This window comes from Equus asinus, chromosome 5, assembly GCF_041296235.1.
Source record: "Equus asinus isolate D_3611 breed Donkey chromosome 5, EquAss-T2T_v2, whole genome shotgun sequence".
Lineage (NCBI taxonomy): Eukaryota > Metazoa > Chordata > Mammalia > Perissodactyla > Equidae > Equus > Equus asinus.
This window is the reverse complement of record NC_091794.1, coordinates 100,234,094-100,259,014: the sequence shown is the minus strand read 5'-3', so window position 1 is coordinate 100,259,014 and position 24,921 is coordinate 100,234,094. Positions and strand designations below refer to the sequence as shown.

The 24,921-nt window shown below is 51.8% G+C and overlaps 1 protein-coding gene across 1 annotated transcript; it reads right to left on the bottom strand.

Annotated features, from left to right (window-relative positions):
• Positions 1–345: 345 nt before the first annotated feature.
• TAS1R2 (taste 1 receptor member 2) lies at positions 346–24,692 on the bottom strand. The gene is made up of 6 exons (XM_014836257.3): positions 24,511–24,692; positions 22,598–22,898; positions 19,521–20,294; positions 15,538–15,747; positions 3,004–3,127; positions 346–1,851 (listed from the first exon to the last, which is right to left on the bottom strand). The coding sequence occupies exons 1-6, from the start codon at positions 24,690–24,692 to the stop codon at positions 923–925; spliced, it is 2,520 nt and encodes an 839-aa protein (XP_014691743.2). The 3' UTR covers positions 346–922.
• Positions 24,693–24,921: the final 229 nt, after the last annotated feature.

The window sequence follows — 24,921 nt, the reverse complement described above, 5'->3', positions numbered from 1 at the left end:
GAGCACCGTGGACGAGAGCATGTACGTGGTCATCGGGGTGTACAAAGGAAACACAATCTTATTTTGTCCCTGATGGTTCCAGGGACATGTGGATTTGCAGTGGTTGGCATTTATTGAGTGCCTACTGTATGCACTTTATACACATTACGTCTGACCCTTAAATGTCCTCACTGGTCCCCATTTTAGTGAAGGGGAAGTGCAGGCTTGGGGGCAGCAAAGAATCTATCCGAGGTCCACAGCTCGGAAGAGGCTACGTGGGGACCCAAACGGAGGTCTCTCTGACCCCACAAGTTCTTTCCCAGGGGACCCCTGGAAACAAGAAGGAAACTCGTTCATTTCAGCCAGGTGAGGTTTATTTACGAGCATTTATGAAGCGCCCACGGTGCCCAGCCGTCGCTCGGAGGTAACAGAGGAGCTGGGGTCTGAGCTCTGGGAGAAGCCGGGAGAGGAGCCCCAGGTGTGCGCGCAGCTAATGAAGGAGGCCAGGGCAGCACTGGCTGAGCTCACCTCCTCCCACACCGACCCCAGCTCCCCCGGCCCACCCACCAGAGTGGCTTCTCTTCCCCCACCAGGAGCGAAGGGCGTGAGCCAACGTGCAGATACCGCTGTGACCACCAGATGGCGACTGTAGGCCACTCAATCGGACTCTGTCCTTGGAGACCAATGGGTCACCTCAGGCCGTTTTTCTAGTGCCTGGCAAGCTAAACAACTCAAGGGAAAGGAACAAAGTGTGTGTGTTTTTAGGCATCCATCACCAGGTGGGTAAAAACGGCCAGGATGCGGAGAACCTTGGAGGGACACCAAATCAGAGACCAGGGATGGGTAGAAAGTCAGGGATGGCTTCCCTCATCCGTCCGGAGTTGAACGAGCGAGCCCTCTGGTCCCCGCCTCCCGACGCAAGGCCCGCTGTGCAGTGGCAGCGCTAGTCCCTGCCCATGGTGAAGCCCTGAATCATGCTGTTGAAGTAGGCCTGCGTGTTGCGCTCCGGGTAGGAGAGGATCATGTAGCACTTGGGCCCGAAGTAGCCCAGGCCGATGCCCAGGAGGTTGAGCACCGTGACCAGGAGATCCAGGATGGTGACCAGCACCCCGTCGTAGACGGACATGAAGGTGCAGAGGGAGATGGAGGAGGTGAAATAGAAGGTCATGCAGAAGGTGATGAACTTGGCCTCGTTGTAGTTGGTGGGCAGCTCGCGGCCCGTGTAGGCGAAGCTGAAGCCCGCCACGCAGAGGAGCAGGTCCAGGCTCGTGTTCAGCAGCAGCGCCTTGCGGTAGTTGGGGTTGCAGGAGACGATCATGATCTTGGGGTCATCGAGGTCGGCACGGGTGGAGGGCTCGGTGGTCATGCCCAGCATGTTGCCCGCCACGATGACCCCCTTGAGCGCCGTGACAAACGCCACAAAGACGTAGGGCCCGTGGTAGCGGACCCAGTAGGCGTAGGCACGTGGGAGGCGGCTGGCCATCTTGAAGATGCAGACGATCTGGAAGGAGCGCACGGTGAAGCAGGAGATGCAGATGGTGAAGCAGATGGTGAAGAAGGCCTGGCGGCACAGGCAGGAGAAGACGGTGGGCGGCCCTATGTACACGGGGACCATCATGTACGCCACCAGCAGCGGCGTCAGCATGAGGAAGCACATGGGGCCCCCGGCCGAGCGGACCATGGGCGTCTGGAAATGCATCCCGAAGATGACCACGATGGCCAGGGTGCTGAGGAAGCCGAGGGCGGCCAGCGTGATCACAATGATGGTGGGCGCCTCCTGCCATTCAAGGAAGACCAGCCGCCGCTTGAAGCAGGACGTGTCGTTCCTGTGGGACCACCCGTTACTCGGGCAGGGCTGGCAGTCAAATTCATCTGCAAGAGCCCACAGCACCCCGTCAGCCAAGCCACCTTCCCAGCACCCGCCTGCTCCGGGCTGCCCTGGGCTCGTCCCCAGGGGTAGAGAGAGACACGAGGGCAGCCCCCGCCATCATGGCCAACACTCACGGGTCCCTTACACCCCTGGCTCATTGACTCCTCACGGCAGCCCCATTTCACAGATGAGGAGACCGAGGCTCAGCGAGGTAACGTCACAAAGGCGGTAAGTTAGAGAGGCAGGACTTGAACCGAGGTCTCCCTGACTCACAGCCTCACAACTGTAATTCCTTCCTTCCAAGACCCCAGCCTCTGATGGGAGAGACAGTCACCCATTTCTTCAAAGACTCCATTCGAAGAATATTTTTTTGAGCACCATCACTGTCATAGGCACCTGGAGTGAGAGGCCACAGAGACAGGTAACACCCAGCCCCTGCCTCCGGGCTATGGACCAGCCGGGGGAGGACGGCCAGTGAAATGATTCGACAAGCCAGGTAAGCACCCGCTCGGCGCCCTGTGCTCTGCTGGGCACAGAGTAAGTCCTCAGGTTGCTGGACGTCTGCATCCACTTAATCTACTAATCAGCGAAGCCGTGAAAAGAGATTTGAGCCCCAACTCTGAACTATGCTAAACACTAAGGTGGACAGAGAGACAATGCTGTCTCCACCATTCCAGAGGTTACGTCCTCTAGGGAGGCATGTTAATTCTTCCAGCAGAGGAAGTCATTCAGTAAACATTGCCTGAGTAAACATCATATGCTCCGAACTAAGCACGTGGGAGGCCAGAAGAAGAGGTCAGCTACTGTCCCTGCCGCCCGGAAACGTTGCTTCTGTTGGCAGAGCCATGCACGCATTCCTCAGTCTTCATCCCTGGACCCTCCCTGGCCTGACGGCCCCGGGCCTCGGGGGGGTGTGTGTGGAGCGGGGGTCAGTCACGGCCCCGCCTGGGTGAGGGCTGTGCCTTCCCCACCCTCCTGGAGGCATTGCGGATTTTGCTCCGCACCAGGAACTGGGGAGATCCAAGAGGAATCAGACATGGTCCCTGGCCTTTGGACAGTTATGTCCCCTGGGGGAGACCCCAGAGAGCCTGACAAAGGGGAGGGGCCCCAGAGAGCGGCAGGGCAGGGCATGGGCGCAGGCCTGAGAGCCGTACCTGCAGTCTGGTTGAGGAACGTGCCGGGGAGGCAGTCGATACACTCGAAGCAGCACGGGTGCATGCCCACCACCTTCTTCCTTTGCCCAGGCTGGCAGTTCTTGGAGCACATGGACACGGGGACCTGGAGGGAGGAGGGCCAAAGACCCTGAGCCCTCTTTCCCCACCCTCTGGGGCCCCCTACTCTCCCCAGCTAGCAGGATGTTCAGGGGAGGGAAGCCTGGCCCCTGGCTGGGGTGGGCAGGGATGCCGGGACTGCCATTAGAATTGGGACCCTTGTAGTTTTGCCTGCCCAAGACCCAGGCCACCTCCTTCAGGCAATAGCACCCAACTGTTGAGATGGGGACTTTCTGAGGTCCTGAGGAGACAGGGTGTGACTCTGGGGCTGCTGGCAGACATCTTTCTCCAAGGGGAGAACATGCCCGACAAAGGCTCTGAGAATTGGAGAGAGTGAGATCCTGGATCCAGCCTTGCCTGAAGCCTCATGGTCTACCCCTAGAGTTTTCAATGATGTGAGACAATAAATTAACTTTTTTGCTTACAACGCTTTCTGTCGCTTACAACCAAGAGTCCTAATTAGCCCAGGCTTCGTGGAGGGGCAGGAGAGAAGAGGCAGGGATCACATCTATTGTTTCGACTGCTGTATTTCTAGAACCTAGAAGAGTCTCCAGCACCCAGGAGGCCTCCAACGATTGTTTGTGAAATGAAGGAACGAATTCCAAGTAAAGGAAACAGCAGGAGCAACGGGGTAGAGGAGTGGAGCGGGTGGCATGTTTGGGAAGAGGGCACGTCTGGGCCTGGCTGGAGTCAGGGTGCACGAGGAGAGGGTGGGAGAGCCACGTTCTGAAGGCTTGTCAACGGCACACTAAAAATGGAGGGCAGTGGGAGGCGGCCATGGGGTTCTTGGGTGAGGGAGCGGCCTGATTATGTTCAGGCTGCATAAAAATCATTCTGATGACCAATTAGGGAAGTGTTGCAAGAAGACACATAGGAAGAGCCAAAGGCCCAGACAAATGGACACCCTGTAGGACCACTTGACCCCAGTGCCCCTCTCTCCTTGCCTCTCAGAGGTCTCCTGCCCTCCACTCCACCCCCATGGTCCCTCTTGCACACGGCTATCAGACGGCATCTCCAGATGTCTTGTTCTCCCCGAAACTCCTTCATGGAAGAACCTCAGGGACTCTCCATCAACCAAAATTCAGTCTGATCCCCTGCCAACCTTCCCAGGCCCCCATGGTCTTCTCTGCCTCCCAGGGGACCACACACACGTGAAGGCATGGACACACCAACAAGCACACACACACACCCCTCATCCAGACCTACACACCCCAATCCCTTGCCATGTATCCTCCCTACCCTGCTCCAAACTCATCTCTTCACTATCCCCTAAGTAACCAGATTAATCCGACCTCTTACTCATGGAACCTCAACCTGCTGTTCACTCATTCATTCATTCAAAGAGCTATTGAGCACACACTGATGCCAGGCGCTGCGAATACAGCAAGGAACCAAATAAGGCAAAGTCTCTGTTCTTAAGCGATGAATATTTTCATGGAAAAGAGAGACAACACACATATAAATGTGTGATATGACAGATGGTGATAAATACTATGAAGGAAAATAAAGCCATGCAAGGGGGATGGACAATGACGGGAGAGCTGATTGCAATTTCAAATGAGATGGGTGACATTGGATCAGAGACCTGAAGGCTGCAAGGGAGGAAGTCATGAAGATGTCTATTCAGGCAGAGGGAATGACATGTGCAAAGGCCCTGTGGTGGTGAGACTCAGTATAGTTGAGGAGCACTAAGGCCAGTGTGGCTCAAGCAGAATGAGCAAGAGTGAGAGTGGTGGATTGGTTCAAAGACTTTGTCTTTTACTCTGAGTGAAATGAGAAACTACTGGAGGATTGAGAGCAGAGGAGTGACAGGATCTGACTTCGTTTTGACAGGATCACCCTGTTTTCTGTGTTGAGTATAGACTGTGAGGGGCAAGAGCCGAAGCAAGAGACTAGGGAGGATGTTATGCAGTAGCCCAGGTGAGAAACGGTGGTGGTTCTGATCAGGGAGACAGCAGCAGAAGAATGAGAAGTTGTCACATTCTGCATGTAATTTAGAGGTAGACTGGACAAGGCTTACTGCTGGACCGGATGAGAAAAGAGTCAGGAATAACTCCAGTGTTTGGGGTCTGAACAAAGGAAAGGTGGTGTTGCTTTTTACTGAGATGAGAAGACCTCAGGGGAGCAGGTTTGAGTGGCCAGGTGAACATTTGAATTGAAGTTGAGGGGAGAAGTCCAATCTGAAGATATAAAATTGGGAGTGGTGAGCATATGGATGATATTTCAAGCCACGTAGACAGAGAAGAGAACAAGTCCAAAGGCTGAACTCTGGTACCCCCCCAGGGTTTAAAGGTCAAGGAGAGAAGAAGGAATCAGGAAAGGAGACCTAGAAGGAATAGTCACGGATGCGCAAGGACCAAGAGGGAGAATGGCTTGGAACCCAAGTAAAGATATTATTTACAAAGAGAGGACGTGATCAGCTGTGTCAAAGCTGCTCATGGGCTGACCGTGACGATGACCATTGGAATGGCAATATGCACACATCAGTGACTCGACAAAAGCCATTTCAGAAAGGTGGTGTGGAGGAAAGTCTCAGCAGAGTGGGTTCCAGGGAGACTGGGGGACCAGTGGTTTCCAGTCTGGTATGTAAGGAGCTAGGGGTCATCATTTCTATCCTCACAACAAGAAAAGGCTGAACAAACTGAATATCAACAACTCTTCTTAGCTCCATCAGAGAATTGGGGTCCCAGAGAAGCACAGACCCCAAAACTGGAGAGACAGGTGAATATAAAGAACCACAGCTTATCAGGAATGGAAACTGCAGCAACTGGCAGGAAGACTAAGAGAGTGACTGCTGGAGACTGAGCTGGGACCAGCTTCAGAGAGAGACTTCCAGGGGCACAGCCTTAACCTCCAGGAGCCTCATCAGGCTTTCAGGGTGAATATTGAAGAAAGATCCCCTCACGCTCCTAGTAGGGGAGGAGAAAAAGTAAACATTTTAAAGTACACCAGAGCATTCTGTTCTCCATCACAAAGGCCTGCCCTGGAGGCGGGGGATCTATTTTATCAGAGCTTAACTGACACAGGGGATGGGAAGGGCCCAACCCCAGCCCCCTCCAGCCTTCCTGTCTCACCTAAGGTTGGGGAGCTGGGAAGCACTTATGAAGGACACAGCCTAGGGGCCAGGCTGTGTGAGTGAGACCTAGTTCCAGGATTATTCCAGAATGCTTCCCCTCCTCTCACACCTTGCCACCACATCATTCAGGCTCGCATATAATAATGGAGGGTTACAACTGAAAGAGCTGCAAAGTTCAGATTCTATTTAAGAAGGAGTCTACAGGGAAACATGGAGACAGCAGGGGAGACAACAAAAAAAGGACACTGGAGGCAATTTTAGTCTCTGACACCACAGCTGGAGCAAAAAGTAAACACAGCAGCTCATTTTAGAGGTTTATTTACCTCAGTTCTTTTTACTAAATATATCATATCTAGCTTTCAACAAAAAAATTACGAGGCATGCTAAAAAGGCTGAAAAAAACAGCCTGAAGAGACATAACAAGCACCCAAGCAAGAATGAGAAGGAGCAGAGAGTCCAGAATTAGTGGACTAGGAATTTAAAATCACTATGATTAATGTGTTAAGGGCTCTAATTGAAAAAGTGGGCAGCATGCAAAAACACATGGGAAATGTAAGCAGAGAAAGGAAAACTCCAAGAAAGAATCAAAAGGAAATGCAAAAATTCTTTAAAAACCCACGGTAATAGAGATAAAGAATGTCTGTGATGGACTCTTCTGTAGACTGGACATGATCAACAAAAGAATCAGTGAGCTTGAAGGTATGTCAATAGAAACACCCCAAACCAAAAAGCAAAGAAAAACAGAGTGAAAAAACCCCAGAATATCCAAGAACTGTAGGGCAATTACGACAAGTGTGACACACACCTAATGGAAATAGCCAAAAGAGAAGAAAGAGAGAAAGGAATAGAAGAAATATGGCTAAGATGTCTCTAAAATTAATGACAGACACCAAACCACAGATTTAGGAAACTCAAAAAGTACCAAACAGGATAAATACCCAAAAACCTACCCCTAGGTATATCAAATTCAAATTGCAAAACAAAAAACAAAACAAAGGCAAAGATAAAATCTTGAAGGAAGCCAGAGGGGGAAAATACCAACAAAAATGGTAACTAGAGAAAAAGAAGAACATTTTATTATGATGAAAGCGTCAACTCATCAAGAAGATATAATAATTATTAACACATACACATGTAACAAGAAAGCCCCAAAATACATGGTGTAAAAACCATCAGAACTGAAGGGAGAAATAGACAATTCATCACATGATATTCCACAATAATGGTTGTAGACTTCAATACCCCACTCTCACTAATGGACAGAACAACCAGACAGAAAATAAGTAAGGAAGTAGAGGAATTGAACAGCACAATAAACCAACTGGATCTAACAGGCATACAGAGAACACTAGCCAACAACAAGAGAACACACATCCTCTCAAGTGTGCATAGGACATTTTCTAGGACAGGCCATGTGTTAGACTACAAATTATGTCTCAATAGATTTTGTCAAATAGATATCCACAAAGTATCTTCTCTGACCACAGTGGGGTGAAGTTAGAAATCAGTGACAGAAGGCAAACTTTGTGGAAATTAAACAGAGCTCCTAAACAACCAACAGATCAAAGAAAATATCACAAGGGAAATTAGAAAATGCTTATAGATGAATGAAATGGAAACACAACATTACAAAACATGGGATACAATGAAACCGTGCCAATGGGGGAAACTTATAGCTACAAATGCTTACGTTAAAAAAACAAGAAAGATCTCAAATAAACAGCCTAACTTTACAATTTAAGGAACTAGAAAAAAAGAACAAACAAAACCCAAGGCTAGCAGAAAGAAGAAAATAATAAAGATTAAAGCAGAGATAAATGAAATCGAGAATAGAAAAATAATAGAGAAAATCAATGAAACCAAAAGTTGGCTCTTTGAAAAAGATCTACAGAATTGACAAACCTTTGGCTAGGTTGACTAAGAAAAAAAGAGAGAAGACTCAATTATTAAAATCAGAAATTAAAGTATTGATTTTACAGAAATAAAAAGGATTGTAAAAGAGTACTATGAATAATTGTACACCAACAAATTGGATAACTTTGATGAAATAGACAAATCCCTAGAAACACAAAACCTACCAAGACTAAATCACGAAGAAATAGAATATCTGGATACACATATAACTAATAAGGGAATTGAATCAGTAATCGAAAATCTCCCAACAAAGAAAAACCCTGGACCTGATGGCTTCACTACTGAATTCTACCAAACATTTAAAGAAGAACTAACACCAATCATCCTCAAACTTTTCCCCAAAAAAAAATGAAGAGGAGGGAACACTCCCTAACTCATTCTATGAGGTCAGCATCAATCTAATACCAAAGTCAGACAAAGACACTACAAGAAAAAACTATAGATCAACATCCCTTATGAAAAGTGATGCTAAATTCCTCAACAAAATGCTAGGAAACCAAATTCAGCAGCATATTAAAAGGATTATAGGGGCTGGCCCCGTGGCTGAGTGGTTAAGTTCACGCGCTCCACTGCAGGCAGCCCAGTGTTTAGTTGGTTCGAATCCTGGGCGCAGACATGGCACTGTTCATCAAACCACACTGAGGCAGCGTCCCACATGCCACAACTAGAACGACCCACAACGAAGAATATACAACTATGTACCAGGGGGCTTTGGGGAGAAAAAGGAAAAAAATAAAATCTATTGAAAAAAAAGGATTATATACCACAACCAAGTGGGATTAATTCCTGGAATGCAAGATGGTTCAATATATGAAAAATGATCAATGTAATACACCACATTAACAGAGTGAGGGGGAAAATCCAGATGATCATCTCAATTGATGCAGAAAAGCATTCGACAAAATTCGACATATTTTCATGATAAAAAAAAACACTCAACAAACTAAGAGCAGAAGGAGACTACCTCAACATAATAAGCCATATATGAAAAACTCACAGCTAACATCATGCTTAATGGAGAAAGACTGAAAGCCTTTCTCTAAGATCAGGAACAAGGCAAGGGTGCCCACTTTCATGACTTCTATTCAACACAGTACTGGGAGTCCTAGCCAGAGCGATAAGGCAAGAAAAAGAAATAAAAGGCACCCAAATGAGAAAGGAAGAAGTAAATTACCTGTTCACAAATGATATGGTCTTATGTGTAGAAAATCCTAAAGATTACACACAGAAAAATTTGTTACACTCATTAAATTAAGTCAGCAAAGTAGCAGAACAGAAAGTCAACACACAAAAATCCAGTGCATTTCTATAAACTAACAATGAACAATCAAAAAAGGAAATTAAGAAAATAATTCCATTTACAATAGTATCAAAAAGAATAAAATACTTAGGAATTAGCTTAACCAAGGAGAGAAAGACTTGGACAATGAGAACTGCAAAACATTTCGGAAAGAAATTAAAGACACAAATAAATGGAAAGACATGCCACGTTCATGAATTAGAAGGCTTAATATTAAGATGCCAATACCATCTACAGCAATCTACAGATTTAGTGCAAGCCCTATCAAAATCCCAATGACTTTTTTTTGCAGAAATAGAAAACCCATCTTAAAATTCATGTGGAATCTCAAGAGACTCTGAATACCCAAAACAGTCTTGAAAAAGAACAAAGCTGGAGAACTCACATTTCCTGGTTCAAAACTTACTACAAAACGACAGTAAGTGAAACGGTGTGGCACTAGCACATAGACAGAGATATAGACCAATAGAATAGAATAGAGTGTAGATATAAACTCTCACACATATGGTCAAACGATTTTTGACAAGGGAGTCAAGGTCAATGAGGAAAAATAATTTTTATGAATGGCACTGGGAAAACTGGAAATCCACAACCAAAAAAACAAAGTTGGACTTGTACCTAACACCACATACAAAAATGAACTCAAAATGGATCCATGACCTAAATGAAAGACCTAAAACTATAAAAACTCTTGGGAAAAAAGCACAGAACAAAATTCCATGACGTTGGATTTGGCGATGATTTGCCGGATATGATGCCAAAAGCACAGGCAATAAAAGAAAAAAGAAACAAAATGGACTTCATGAAAATTTTAAAATCTTGTGCATCAAAAGACACTATCCAGAGAATAAAACGGCAACCCACAGAATGGGAGGAAATATTTGCAAATCATCTATCTGATAAGGCACTAATATCCAGAATATAAAAAGAACTCCTAAAACTCAACAACAAAAGTACAAACAAGCCGATTCAAACAGGAGCTAAGGACTCAAATAGACATTTCTCACAAGAAGACACACAAATGGCCAATAATAAGCACGTGGAAAGACGCTCCCCATCAGTAATCATTAGGGAAATGCAAATTAAAACTACAGTGAGATACTATCGCACACCCATTCGGATGGCTACTATGAAAAGATCAGAAAATAAAAAGTGGTGGCAAAAAATGTGGAGGAATTGGAAACTTTGTGCACTGCTGGGAATGTAAAACAGGACAGCCACTGTGGAAAACAGCAGCAGTTTCTCAAAAAATCAAAAATAGAATTAACATATGATTCAGCAATTTCACTTCTGGGTATAGACTCGAAAGAATTGAAAGCAGGATCTCAAAGTGGTATCTGTACACCCGTATTCATAGCAGCATTATTCACAATAGCTAAAATGTGGGAGCCACCCGAGGGTCCATTGATGGATAAACAGATAAACCAAACGTGGTCCATCCATGCAATAGGATATCATTCAGTCTTAAAAAGGAAGGAAATTCCACCACAGGCTACAACACGGATAAACCTTGAGGACATTATGCTCAGTCAAATAAGCCAGCCACAAAAAGACAAATACCACACGATTCCACTTTTATGAGGTACTTAGAAGAGTCCAAACAGCAGAGACAGAGAGGAGAATGGTGGTTGCCAGGGGCTGCGTGGAGGCGGGGATGGGGAGCCATTGTTTAACGAGGATAGAATTTCAATTTTGTGAGATGAAAGAGTTCTGGAGATGGACGGCGCCGATGGTTGCACAAGAACGGGAATGCATTTAACACTCCTGAACTGCACACTTAAAACTGGTCAAGATGGTAAATGTTATGTTATGTGTATTTTACCACGGTAAAAAAAAATTGTAAAAACGCTTAGGATGGTAAATTTTATGTTTTTTACAATTAAAAATAAAAATTGATAAAAACATACCAAAACTTACGAGGAAGCAGTTCTTAGAGGGAAATGTCTAGCTGTAAACGCCAATATTAACAAAGAAGAAAGATCTCAAACCACGGGCATTCATCATCTTACGGCAGAGTTCAGTTTACTCTTCTGCCATCACAGTGTGGGCCACGTGGGACTTCATCATTCTGACACTGCAGGTCATCCAGCTGGTCCACTATATTAACGACGTCCTGCCGACCGCGTCTGGGGAGCACTCTTTATGCCACAAAGACAGGAATGCTGGAGGGTAGAAGATAAACCCTACAAAGATTCAAGGGGGACCTGCCACATTAGTGATGTTTTTAGGGGTCCAGTGGTCTGGGGAATGCCAGGACATCCATTCTAGAGTAAAGGACCAGTCACCACATCTTATACCTCCTACCATTAAGGACGGCAGCTGGTGAACCTCTTTAGATGGAAACAGCATAAACTGCTCTTGGAAATACCGCCCCAACCCACTTTGATCAGGTGACTCAGATGGCTTCCAGCTTCAAGGCAGAGTAACGGGCCCAGAGAAAGACTCTGCGGAAGGTCCTGGCTGCAGTGTGAGCTATGCTGTCACTCGGGCCATATGCCCAAGCAGATCCGATGATGTTAGGGTTCCCTGTGGTGGGTAAGGATGGGCAAGCCCAGTGGGAGAGTTTGTGACAAGGCAACTGCAACATGCCTTCTGCAACAAAGCACCGCTCACTGTTTGAAAGTTAGCTCCTGGTGTCCTGCTGGGCCTTCGTGGGGACGGAGCACGTGGCCTCAGGACATCAAGTGATTGTCACATTCAGAGTCATGCAGTTGGGCAAAAAGAGTGGCAAGTCGCCACACAATGGAAATGGCGCGTTTGGGATCAGGCCAAAGCAGGTCCAGAGGCTACAAGTACGCTTTAAGTCTGTGGTTACGATTCTTACAACATCCACCTCTGTCGTGACAATTCCTCTGCCTCAGATCACGGCTAAGTCCTCATGGAGGGATCCTCTACGGCCAGTTGACAGAGGTGGAGAATGTTCAGGAATGATTCACGGAGAAGGCAGCTTGGTAGATTAATGTGAGCTGAAAATGAGCGACTGCCCTGGTAAGCTCCTCTCAGGGTGGGGGTCGGGGGGTGGGACCCTGAGGGACAGGAAGGAGGGAAAGTGCTCCTCGTGTGGCCAGGTGCAAGCAGGGCACTTGCTTGACCGCTCTGCATGGATGGAGAAACTTCCTGGAGCCCGGGGAGCGGGGCCCCTGGGCAGTGATGAACGGCTGGGCTGGTGGTTCAGGGGCCCGGGAAGAGCACGATTGGAAGAACGGAGACAAGATAGTTCGAGGGGAAAGGTATGAGCATGCATCTGTGGGAGCGAGCACAAAGCACAAAGATCTTTGCGTCTCGTGTGAATGCCAATCAGAGAACAGAGAGGAATGAAAAGCCAGATAGAAGAGATGAATCATCCAGGAGGGACCAGCTGGCCTCTGTCCTCGGCCACCCAGGGCTGGCACAACGGCCATGAACAGAGTGGCCACAGGGCCAGGGATGGAGGCCATGGGCCTGGACCCAGCATCTTGGGCTTCCTCCCACCATGGTCAACCCAGCTACTGCCATGGCTGGACACCTAGCCTGCCCGCAACAGAGACCACGCTGAGCCCCAGGTTTGGCACCATTATGCAAGACGACCAGCCAGCCGGCTGCTGGCAGATGGATCACATCAGATGCCTTCATCCCTGGCAGGAGCACTGACTCATCTTGCAAGGATTTGCTTTCTCTCACAGTTGCGCAGCATCGCTACGCAAGGGCTCACAGACGGCATGATTTACTGACATGGGGTCCCCTGTAACAACACCTCAGACAAGGGACCCATTTTATGGTGAATGGGTGTGACATGGGCACGTGATCCCAATATACGCCACATCGTCTGGAAGTATCCAGCCTAATAAAATGAGAGGATGGCATGCTAGAGCTTCAGGCAAGGCACCAGCTTGGGGATGACCCGAGGGCGGGGGCACTGCCCTTTAGGACGAGGTCTAAGCCTTGAGTAGAAGCTGGTTCAGAGCTCTGTGGTCCCAACAGCTAGAATATGTGGGTCCAACAACCCCGAGGGAGGAAGATGGCCACACTTACCAGTGTTCTCAGGGGCCTGCTGTCGAATTGGTCCTTCTCGTCCCCACAACTTTAGACCCTGCTAGAATAGAGGTTCTGGTCTCCGGAGGGGACTACTCCCACCACCATTCACGTGGGCTCTATGGTTACCAGCTGGTCATTTAGGGGGCCTCATGCCAGTGAACAAGAAGGCCAAGAAAGGAGAAGGTAATTGACGCAGATTAGCACAAGGCAGGCAGGAAGGAATAGGTCTGGATCTCAGGGGGCTCATCAAGGCAGCCCTTGGCTCTTCTGGCCAGTGATTACTGCTACTGGACAACAGCCACGACCACAGGCCAGCAAGGAAAAGGCGACTACGGGCTCAGACACCTTGGGGATCAATGTCTGGGTCACCCCACCAGCCCCGTGACCCAGAGCAGCCAAATGGCTGAGGGTGAAGGAATCCAGAATGGATGGTGGCAGGGAGAGAGGATGCATATCTGTTACACCTGGGCCCAGCTGCAGCAGCAGGGCTGTGGCTGGGCCACTCCAGTCCCCTTGGGTAGAGGCGGGGCCCTACCCCGCCCTAAAAGCTCCCACTCACCAGGCTGAAGGGAGGACACAGACACAATGAGTGAAATGAAGCGTGGACATCTCTGTGGCCTCCCTCATACTTTCTTGGCCCACCTTTCATTCTGGCCATGGCTGCAACAACCAATTTCACGCAGATGTCACCTGCTAGCACCTCCCTCGGCTACAGATCTCTTTCACTGTCTGCCCTGGCGCTGCATTGTGAGATGCCCGCAGGAAGCTGCCGGGCTCTCCTCCAAGTGCGACCTGGAAGTGCAAGGAAGTCGACGCCCCTCGGAGCAACCCTTGAGCACTGGGGTGGGATCTGGTATGGAGCCAGTGGATCAGTGCTAGCCTCTTCCCTCCCTTGGGGGACAATCTAACGTGGCTCCTCAGAAGGTTCTGGAAAGACTGAGTGCCGTTTGTTCACAGTGGTGTCCAGCTAAGAACATTCTCTTGTACCGACTTTCCCTCTTCCCTGTCGACCTCTCCCCGGTCTCTCTCTCCTGTTCCCCTGGATCACGTCCTGGAATAAACTATCCTCACAGAAACCCTTGCCTCAGGCTCTGCTTTCTGGGGGAGACCCAGGCTAAGATACTGTTGTTTGTTGAATTGTGACCCCCTCAAAATTCAAATGTTGGAGTCCTAACTCCAGGACCTAAAAAGGTGACCTTATCTGGAAATAGGGTCATTGCAGATCAGTTAAGACAAGGTCATACAGGAGTGGAGTGGACCCTTCCTCTAGGACAACTGATGTCTTTATAAAAGGGAGCGATCTGGAGACAGACGCGCCCACAGGCGGGACGCCGGGGGAAGGTGAAGGCAGAGAGCGGGCGATGCTTCTACCAGCCGGGGAGAGCCAGGGATGGCCAGCACAGCGCCAGAAGCCGGAGGGAGGCTGGGACGGATTCCACTTCATGTCTGTCCGTGAAGCCCCCCAGTTTGTGGTACTTTGTGGGCAGCTCTAGCAAACAAATTGACCCCAACCCCACTTCCACCATAAAAATCCCCAAGAAGGCTAGAGCTGGCAGCACCGGGTACCTCTGGGACTGGGGATAGAGTCGGGCGTGGGGAGATGAAGGTTCTTTGAGAAGCTCTTAGAGCCCCTCCTCACTGCACAAGGCTGGGTCTCCACCCCTCCCCACACCAGTGGCATTCTGACAGCTAATTGTCTAAAGAGGGTAAAACGAAGGAGCTTTAGACTGACAGATGTCAGACACAGTGGAAGGCACAGCTACTGTGCCAAAAACGTGAGTATTAATTGATAGGATGTTGCCTGAATGTGTATACGGAGACACAGACAAGCTGTGTGGCCTTCGGCAGGTCATGCAACCACTCTGTGCCTTCAGTTTTCTAACCCATAAAACAGAGAGAATAGCAGCATCTATTTCCTAGGGTCGACATGAAAATTGAAGTCCTTTGCACACAGCAAACATTTCCTTTCCAGGGGCCTCTGAAGAGCGAGAAAGCCCTGGACTTCCACAGTCCTCAGTCAACGGAGGAAGGACAGTCCCCCAGACAACACACCTACAGAGAGAGACCCCCCAGCCCTCAGGCCCCGCCCACACCAGCCCTGCTGAGAGCTGACCGTGTTGTTGGGGGTGTGCCAGGAGACCTCACGAATGTCCCTCAGCTTCTGCAGCATGGGGTGGTAGGAGGCCACAGTCTGGAAGGGGCTCCGGCTCGGGTCCCACTGCCGCTGGACGATCTCCAGGCGCACGGGCAGGTCCCCTTGCTGGTCGAAGAAGATCTGGTGGCCCAGGAGGGTGAAGTTGACCTTCTTGATCTCCTGAAGCAGCTAGAGGGGCCGGAGGGGACGAAAGAGGAGCTGGAGTCCAAGGTCGGGTCAGACTGGGAGAAATGCCACCCTCCCGCTGGCCGTGGTTTCCACATCAGTCACGTGGGGCAGTAAAGGCTTTGAAAGTGTGGGGTTTGGAGGCAGTGGCTGGGAGCTCGGACTCCGGAGTCAGACACATGTGAGTTTAGACTTCCTGCTGCGAGGCCTTGGGCCTGTCACTTAACCTCTCTGAATCCTAGTTTCCTCTTCAGCAAAGTGGGAGAAACAGAAACACTATCTTCTGGGCCCTGAAGCAATCAATGCGTTAATAGATTTCTGGGGCTTAGACAGGTGCCTGAAAAATAGTCAACGCTCCCCTCCCACCAAAGAGCTGATGGTTCCTTTTCCCTGGAAGCCACCTCGGCCACCCCTCTGGGACCCAATACCTGGGGTCCAGAGTCCACTTCCTCTCCCACCTGCAAGGGTCAGCTGGGATCGCCCTGCCCCCTGGGTGCCTCCTGCCTCCCTACACTGCAGAGTCTACACTCTCTCCAGTCTCCCCCACCTCATCCCGCATCACTCAGGATGCAGAAGCTGGTACATACAAGAACATGCTTTGGACTGGGCCTCCTTTGGCCTGAATTCCAGGCCTAGCTCTGTCCTCAGTTTACTGGGTGACTTTGGGCAAGTCACCGAACCTCTCTGAGCTGATCCCGAAAGGGCTTCAAGCTTAGATAGCCCATTAATCTGGCTCCTAGGTTTTCCCTCCATAAATGGGAGAGTCTATTGCACTACCTCTTGGGGGCCCAGAGCTCACCTCACCTCGGGGACTGACAGACAGATAGCCAAGGGAGATGAGCCCTAGCCTTCTCCCTGCCCCACCCGGGGAGTGAGCCCCTGGCTCTGGAAGCCTCTTTGGGATTTGCACAGCTTGCCGGGCCTGAGGGCAATAGTCCTGGGAGAGGAGAGGAGGGAGGCTCCTCCCAGGTGGGTGGCCTGAGGATGGGGATCGGGATGGCTGAGCCTCTGGAGAGCCAGGGCTGCTGGCCCTGTCACACCCCTGCAGTGACCTGGCCAAGCTGGGCTGAGCAGCCTGGGCTTCCAGGGGTCCAAGGCATGGGGTCAGAAGACATTGTCCCTGCCATTGTGCGGCGGGGCAGCGGCCAGCACTGTCATCAGCAGGGGCCTGGGCATCTCAGGAGCCCCGTGGGGCACGAGCCTTGATTCCCTCCTCACCTAGCCCCGGCCCCGCCCCAGCAGTGGCTCCGCCCCCAGCCCCACCGTCTTCCCTACACTGGGGGCAGAAATGAACGCAGAGGACACTCAGCTTCTGCTCTGAGGCAGGTGACGGGCACACGTTATTGTCAGTCCTCTCAACAACCCAGCAGGGTATTACGAGTCCTTTTATTTAACAGATGAGAAAACGGAAGCTCAGAGATATTAAATAGCTTGCCCAAGGCGGCACAGCTCATGGTGGCGGAGCTGGGATTCGAACCCAGGTCTGCCTGATTCCAAAGCTCTGCTCAGTTCCTCATCAGCTGCCTCCCAACAGATGGGCGATGGGTCATAACTGAGACGTCTGAGGGGTAGGGGGAGGCGGAGAGAAGAGTGAAGCGCAAGCGAGGACGGCGAGCAGGTGGAAACGAATCCGGCTGTGGTCCTGGCTGGCTGAGTGGGCCCTGTTACGGTCCCTGGGACCCCATCCCCCATTTGTAAAATAAGGGATTGGACCAGAAGATACTGAGGGGACCTCGCAACTCTGACCCTCAATAACCTGCTGAACACTTTCCCTCAGACGGCCGAAGCCCCCACACACGTGCCAGCTGGTGTCTACCCAGCCTCCCCTGATCGGACCCCTGCTGTCACCTGCCAGCACATCCTCCCAGCTTCCATCTCCAAGCCTCCTCATCTCCCCCGAGGCCTCTCCCTCCACCTCGCCTCTCCCGGGGGTGCCCTCCTCTTCATCCCCACTGCCCCTCCCCTATTTCACCGCCACTCCCGAGCTGGGTGACCGGCAGCTCTTTGAATGTCTATTTCATCTGCATACGGGAGAGAAAGAGTAAAGTAACAGTGTCTGCACACGGGGTCCTTGGGGATCAGTGATAGTTCGTGGAAGGGGTTTGGCGCTGTGCTGGGCACACTGTGTGCTCATTCCCCCATCCATCATCCAATAAACCTTCAGTGAGAGTCAGCCCTGAGCCAGACCCAGAGACAGCAGCCAGGGACACAGCACTGAATAGGACTGACAGGTCCCTGCTCCCCTGGGCTTACATTTGAAGGGCGGGGTAGGGAAGAGACAACAGGCAAGGACACAAATAAATAAACACAATAACAACAACTTGGGATCAGTGTTACGACAAAAATAAACAGGGTGGCCTGGCATGAGCCAACCTTGGTGGGGGCACATAAGGACGCCACATACGGTTTCACAGGTTGTGGGTCTGTGCAAGTGGGTCCAGCTAGGGCGATGGGAGGGAGTGCTGGAGCCCAGGTCGCCCAGCTCATGGAGCCACGCACCTGCTCGGGGCTGGCCTCTATCGCCCTCCACCCTAAGCTGGCTTATTGGATTGTCTCAACAGCACCACCGTGGTGCTCAGCGTGAACTCTCTGCGGGCTCCTGCTGCATCCAGGACAAAGCCCCAACGGCTCCCTCCGGCCCTGATGCCCTCCACGGTCACCTCAGCTCCCCTTCCCCCCACTCTTCCGCCACACTGGTCCGACCACCTGTCCATGCCGCGCCCCCCCCACCAGATTCTCCTCCTGCAATGTGCAGTGTCTGCCCTCCCCCACTCCTTGAACCCTGTCTTCGCTGACCCCTGACACCCGGTGATGCCCCTGTTCCGCCCAGGCATGGTGGCACCTCTGACTGCCTGCTGTACCTTTTTGAGATAAGCATGTAGGGCTGCAAGGTTAGGCTCTGAGATTATGGGGTGGAGAGGTACCTACAAACAAATAGAATAAGGGGACGGGATTTTTTAAGAGCTAACGAAGTTAAGGAAGTGAACAGGTGTTTGGGGATGGGGTGACCCACAAAAGGGAGGAAGGGGAGAATAAAGACGGGACATACACAGGGCTTGGGGGAGAGGCCAAGCAACAGCCTGGGCAGCTGGGCACCCAACTATGAAAAGACAGTGAATTGTTTAAGCCCAGAGAGCAAGGTACAAAGTGCACGCCTCTGACGGACATCCCCTCTGCTCCTCCTGGTCCTCAGCAAAACCTTCCACACCCCCGAAGCTTTCGCAGGAGGGTGAGTGTGACTAGGGCTGACAGGTGCCTGCTCTCCCAGGCTTACATTTGATGGGCGGGGTGTGTGTGTGTGTGTGTGTGTGTGTGTGTGTGTGTAAGTCAAGAAAATACAGATTTAAATTCCAGGTCTGAATCATGGTGATGCAGAACCGGGACACTGCGACGGTCCACAACCCTGGCCACGGCCCGGGAGGGCTTATGGGAAAACTCAAGCCCACCGCCAGGGCCTCAGGCCTGGAGGGATGGCAGGGGACCCGGGGCTCCCACTGCCCGCGGGACTTCCTTCAAGGGTCATTCACCCGAATCTCCAACAGCAGACTATTTTGGATGGTGATGATTAAATTAGTATTTTTAAAAGGCACGAGGAGGGAGTTTTGGTTCCATGCGTCTAGAGCTGGGCCTGCCCCACAGTATCTCCCACCTGTGTATCCAGAACCCGCCAAGGGAGGGAGAAGCTAGAGCAGAGCAGCAGGCACCCTGTGGTCTCCTCGGCCATGGACTATGCGCCTGCTCCCTGGGGCCCCCGCTTTCTCCGGGCCGAGCCTTACCCGCCACGGGTAGACCACCTCCTTGCGGCACTTGGTCTGGTTGCAGCCCAGGAGGCTGTGCAGCGCGTGGGCCACGGTGTACACAGCCGAGTACACGCCGTAGGACGTGCGGTCGCCGGAGAGAGTGAGGATGGTTTTGAAGGATGAGGTGGTGTCCAGGCAGGTGTCACACTCCTGGTTGCAGGTGGCCCCCTTGCTGGTCCTGTTGGGCGCGGGCTGCCTGGCCTGGGCGCGGCGCAGACGGAACTCGTTGAAGCCCGGGATGGTCATCCTCTGGGTGGTGACGCCCAGGAAGGTGCCCGTGTGGCGCAGCTCAGTGAGGTTGTGCAGGACCGGGTCAACGGCCCAGGACTCAGAGGCGATCCACACGGCGCCCGTGAAGTTCTGGTTCAGCACCTCGAGAAAGAAGTTGTGCAGGGCCAGGTCCGGCGAGAAGACGACAACCACCCGCGCCGTGCTCTGCTTCAGCTTCTGCACGATGACCGCCAGGCGCTGGCGCTCGTAGGGCGTCACGGTCTGGTTGGGCTGCGGCATGGGCAGCACCTCCTGGAAGGCGATGCAGATGTCGTGGCTGGCCAGGTGCTTGCTGAGCAGCTGGCTGTTGTCGCGGCCGTAGTCATCGCTGCTCACCAGCACGATGATCCAGTTCCAGCAGAAGTGCACCATCAGCTGCACCATGGCCTCCATGTGGTGATGGGCGCCCAGCACTGTGCGCAGCACGGCCGGGAAGCTCAGCTTGTTGCGCAGGTCGTCGCTGATGGCACTGTAGGTGATCTGCCGGAGGAGAGGGCCACTGGCATTAGTGAGGGCCCCACTTGGCCACGGCCCCACGGGGGCTCCACCTGCCACATCATCCTGGTGGCGTTTAAGGAGCACGGAGTACCAGCCACGCCCAGGGGTGGGTGGTTTACCCCATCGTCATCATGGTCATCTCTGTAGTGACGTTTCATAAGAACCTACTGTGTGCCGGACCCCAGCTAGGTTTTTTATGTTAGCATCATCATGATGATCATTGTAGTAACATTTATTGAGCACCTACTATGTGCCGCACCCTGGTCTTGGTGATGTCCACCATCATCATGATGGTCATCAGCACACAGCATTTAATGAGAACCCATGACATGCCAGGCCCAGCCTATGATTCATATCATTGTCATTCCTACCATCTAGTAACACTTACTGAGCACCTACTGTGTGTCCCTGAGCATAGTGCTTTCCTCCTCACCATCACCACCATCAGATTAGTCCCATTTCCTCCCTCACCCTCTTGGTCTTCTCAACTTGCTGGTCGCTCGATCTCCTCTGCTGGTTCCTTCTCTTCCCTGTGACGTCTTAACCTTGGAGGACCCAGGGTCTGCCTTCGGTCCTGGTTTCTTCTCCCTCTGCTGTCCCTCCCTGGTGATCTCATCCAGTCAGTAGTTTAAAAGTGTTTGAAATACTTTGCATGCTGACAACTCCCAACAGCCCTGGCCTGGACCTCTCTCCTAAACTTCAGGCTCCTATTTGCAACTGCCCATCTGGCATCTCCAACTCAACAAATCCCACCCGAACTCCAGTCCCTCTGAACCTGCCCTGACCACAGCCTGCCCATCTCAGTGGATGCGAATCCATCCTTCCAGTTCCTCAGGCCCCGAACTGTGGAGTCCTCCTCGGCTCTTCTCTCTCACACATGCCACATTCAACCCATCAGCAAATCCCACTGGGTCTGCCTTCAAAATGTGTCCATCCAGAGCCGGCCACCTTCCCGCACCATCCTGGTCCAGCCACGATCATCTTTGCTTGGGCTACCACAATGTCCTCATCTACCCTTAATGTGGCAGCAGGGTGTCCTGCTCACACACAGGTCAGTCACGTTACTCCTCTGCTCAAACCCTCCAACAGCTCTTCAGGAAAAGCCAGAGGTCTTCAGTGGCCCCTAAGGGGCCTCGTCGTTGGCCCAGCCCTCATCTCCCTGACTTCATCTCCTCCTGCTCTCCCTCTGCTCCCACTTCTGAACACACCAGGCACCTCTTCCTGAATGCTCTTCTCCTAGAGGCCCACATGGCTCCCTCACTCCTTCACCTCCCTCAGGTCTCTGTGCAACTGGCAGTGAGACCCCCTGACCACCCTGTTTGGAACTGCAGTCCCCCTCCCCCCCCGTGCAGGTCCCCCGACACCCTCCATCTCCCTTATCGCTCAACCCCTCCCGGCCATCGCATGTCTCGCGTGCTGACATCCTCCATCACTGATGCATTCGCGTCTATCGTCTGTCTCTCCCCAAGATGAGCTGCCCAGGGCCGTGACTTCTGTTGGTCTGTTTGCAGCTGCACCTCCAGTGCCTCCAACGGTACCCGGCACAGTAGGTGCTCAATAAATCCTCGTGAGAGCAATGAAACAACGAGTTCAGTCCCGGACTAGATGCTTCACATGAGAATATTAACACTTATCGAGTACCTACTGTGTGTCAGCCCCTGGGCCAGATGCTTTCCACACTAAATACAACAGTGAAAATGACAGTATTTGTAACTACCTGCTGTGTGCCAGGTCCAGTGCCAGCTGCTCTTTAATGAATAGATATTTTATGCCAGTTCTGGACTAGCCCATTTCAATCTAGTAAGAGCAGTAATACTAATGGCACTTTTCCGAGGACCTGCTATGCGGCAGACCACGAGCTAGGATAATATTGGGCACTTTCTGAGTTTCTGTGCTTGTGCAAGATGCTTTACACGACAGTGTGGACTCCCTACCTGCAAACTCTTCCATAGGTTGAATGTTAATCTTCAGACAGTCCTGGGATAGGACTCTTAGCATCCCCTTTTATAGGTGGGGAAACTGAGGCTCAGAAGAATTAAGAGATTTGCTCAAGGCCTCACAATGGCCAAGACTCGGAGCCGAGATGCACACCCAGGTCTGTCTGCCTCCAGAGCCGGAGCCCTGAACCAACAGTCCAGGCTGCCTTTCTGGATCAGGGTTGTGGTCCTGATGCTGCATCTTCTCCCACCTCCACCCCCTGTGATGGTGGGGGGAAGTGAGCCCTCTGGACAATCACTCCTCAGCCCCCCATCCCCAGCCTCTGCTCCACGGGCCCGGGGCCTCACCTGCGGAAGGAGGAAGAGGGAGAGGAAGTGAGCCACGGTCATGGTGGACTCAGAGTTGTCAGGGCCGATGACGGCCACCACGCGGGGCGCGTAGGAGCTGTAGTCGTCCTCGATGGGCAGTAAATAGTCCTCCCCCGCCAGGAAGTAGAGCACGGGATGCACGTTGTTGAAGACGTAGCAGATGTCCACGATCTCGTAGCCCAGCAGCACTCCCGGCAGCAGGCTGCGGAGGTTGTTGATCTCCTCCACCGCAAAGCGCATGGCCTGCATGAGGTTGTAGCCCAGCACCTTCATTTCATACCTGGGGGCCACCACGGGGTGGGGGCGGGGACAAGTCCACAGTGAGGAGGAGAGGGGAGGGCAGGAGAGGGGAGAGTCACCTTGCCCCTCCTGCCTGTCATAGGAAGGCCAAGGCATTGCCTAAGAACGAGCCACTCCAGAAAACTATGGAATTTTTATCACATCATTGTTACCATTATCACGTCTCTAGGATCACCATCGTCCCTATGACCACCTCTGACACTAGGATCTCTGTGGCCACCATCGCTATCACCATACCCATGACCTCCATCACCACTCTACCAATGGCCACAAATGTGACCACGATTACCCACTCCATCATCATCATCACCACTCTCACCATCATCATCTACTATTCCTATTACCAGTATCATCACTACTGCCATCACTGTCACCATCATTACCAATACCACCAGGACCACTATCATCACCATCACCACCACCATCACCACCACCACCATCACTACCATCATCACCACCATCACTACCACCATCATCATCATCACCATCACTACCATCAACACCACCATCACCATCATTATCACCATCATAACCACCACCACCATCACCACCATCACCACCATCAACACTACCATCACCATCACTCCCATTACCACCACCATCACCATCACTGCCATCAACACCATCATTGTCACCACCATCACCACCACCATCATCACCATCACTACCATCAACCTCACCATCACCACCATCACCGCCCTCATCATCACCATACTCTCCACCATTTTCATTGTCACCAGCACTACTGCTATCACCATGGTGAGCATCATCACCCTCACCACCCTCACTTCGTTGGACTCCCCACCATTATGGCAAGCATCAGAACATCCAACATCGTGCTTAGTGTCATCACCGGCACCACCACCCTCACAATTCTCAAGCCGTTACACAGCCTTCCCCAACATCATATAACTTGTGTGTTTCTTATAGTCAGCGCTTCACCATCTACTCCACTCTCCCTCCTTTGTGCCTCACTCCCAGAATGCCTTCTTCCCCTCTGCACGAGGTCACTACTCTGTAATCCCATGATCCCATGCTTGCAGGAAGATGGCCAACCCAATCTCTGAGTGATGCTGCCATGCCAAGGGGCTCACAGGGGAAGGGGGCACTGCCGAAGGAAATCCTTCCAGTCCTGACAGCACTCCTACCCACCCAACCACAGCCCTGGGAAAACACAGCCTTCCTCTCCAGTCCGAGGACCTGCTGCAGAAAAGTGCATCCTGCCTCCCAAAGGCACCTGGTGTCCAGGCTGGGCCTTGACGCGGGCCCCCTGGGAGGCCCCCAGTTGCCAAAGTGATGGTTTTGAGAGTCTCTAAGGCTCCTCTAGCCTCAAACATCCTGTCACTCTTTATTAAGAGATCTGACATTGTGACAATCAGGTCTCAGCATTTCAGAATACAATTGCCGACGATTTCCGTAACGTGGACTGGGTGGGATCTCCCTGGGGGCCAGTGGGGTGCACCCAGGATGGGGGTTTGGCGGTGAACAAGGAGGAGCATCCTGAGCCCTCGGTGCTGGCCTGGCCTCCCCAGGCCCAGCCCCCGCTTCCCACTCCAGCCCACGCCACCTTCCAGCCTCAGCTGGAGACTCACTCCTTGCACTTGGGCACCTTCAGGTATCTGAGGTTGACTGTGCCCTTCACGTTGGCATGGAGGGTGAAGAGGCCGCCCAGGAGGTAATCGCCAGCCAGGTAGAAGTCCGAGTTCTCAGGCGGCTCAGCCAGAACCTGCAGCAGGAAGAGGACGGAGCAGACCGCCCTGGCCTGGGGTCCCATGGCTGGAAAGTGGGGGTCCCGGGAGATGGCTGTGCCTTACTGGAGAGCTGGCAGCTTGACACCAGGACATTTGCACAGACATTTACATAGGCACGGTCCTGCCACTGTCCGGGGGGCGGGTAAAGCACCTGCGACAGGTGGAAAGGTTCGAGGGCTCTGCGGGAGGGGGAGGAGGCTGGAATAGGATGGTCCTTCTTAGGGCACCGTGGGGCCTGGGTGATCTGGGGGA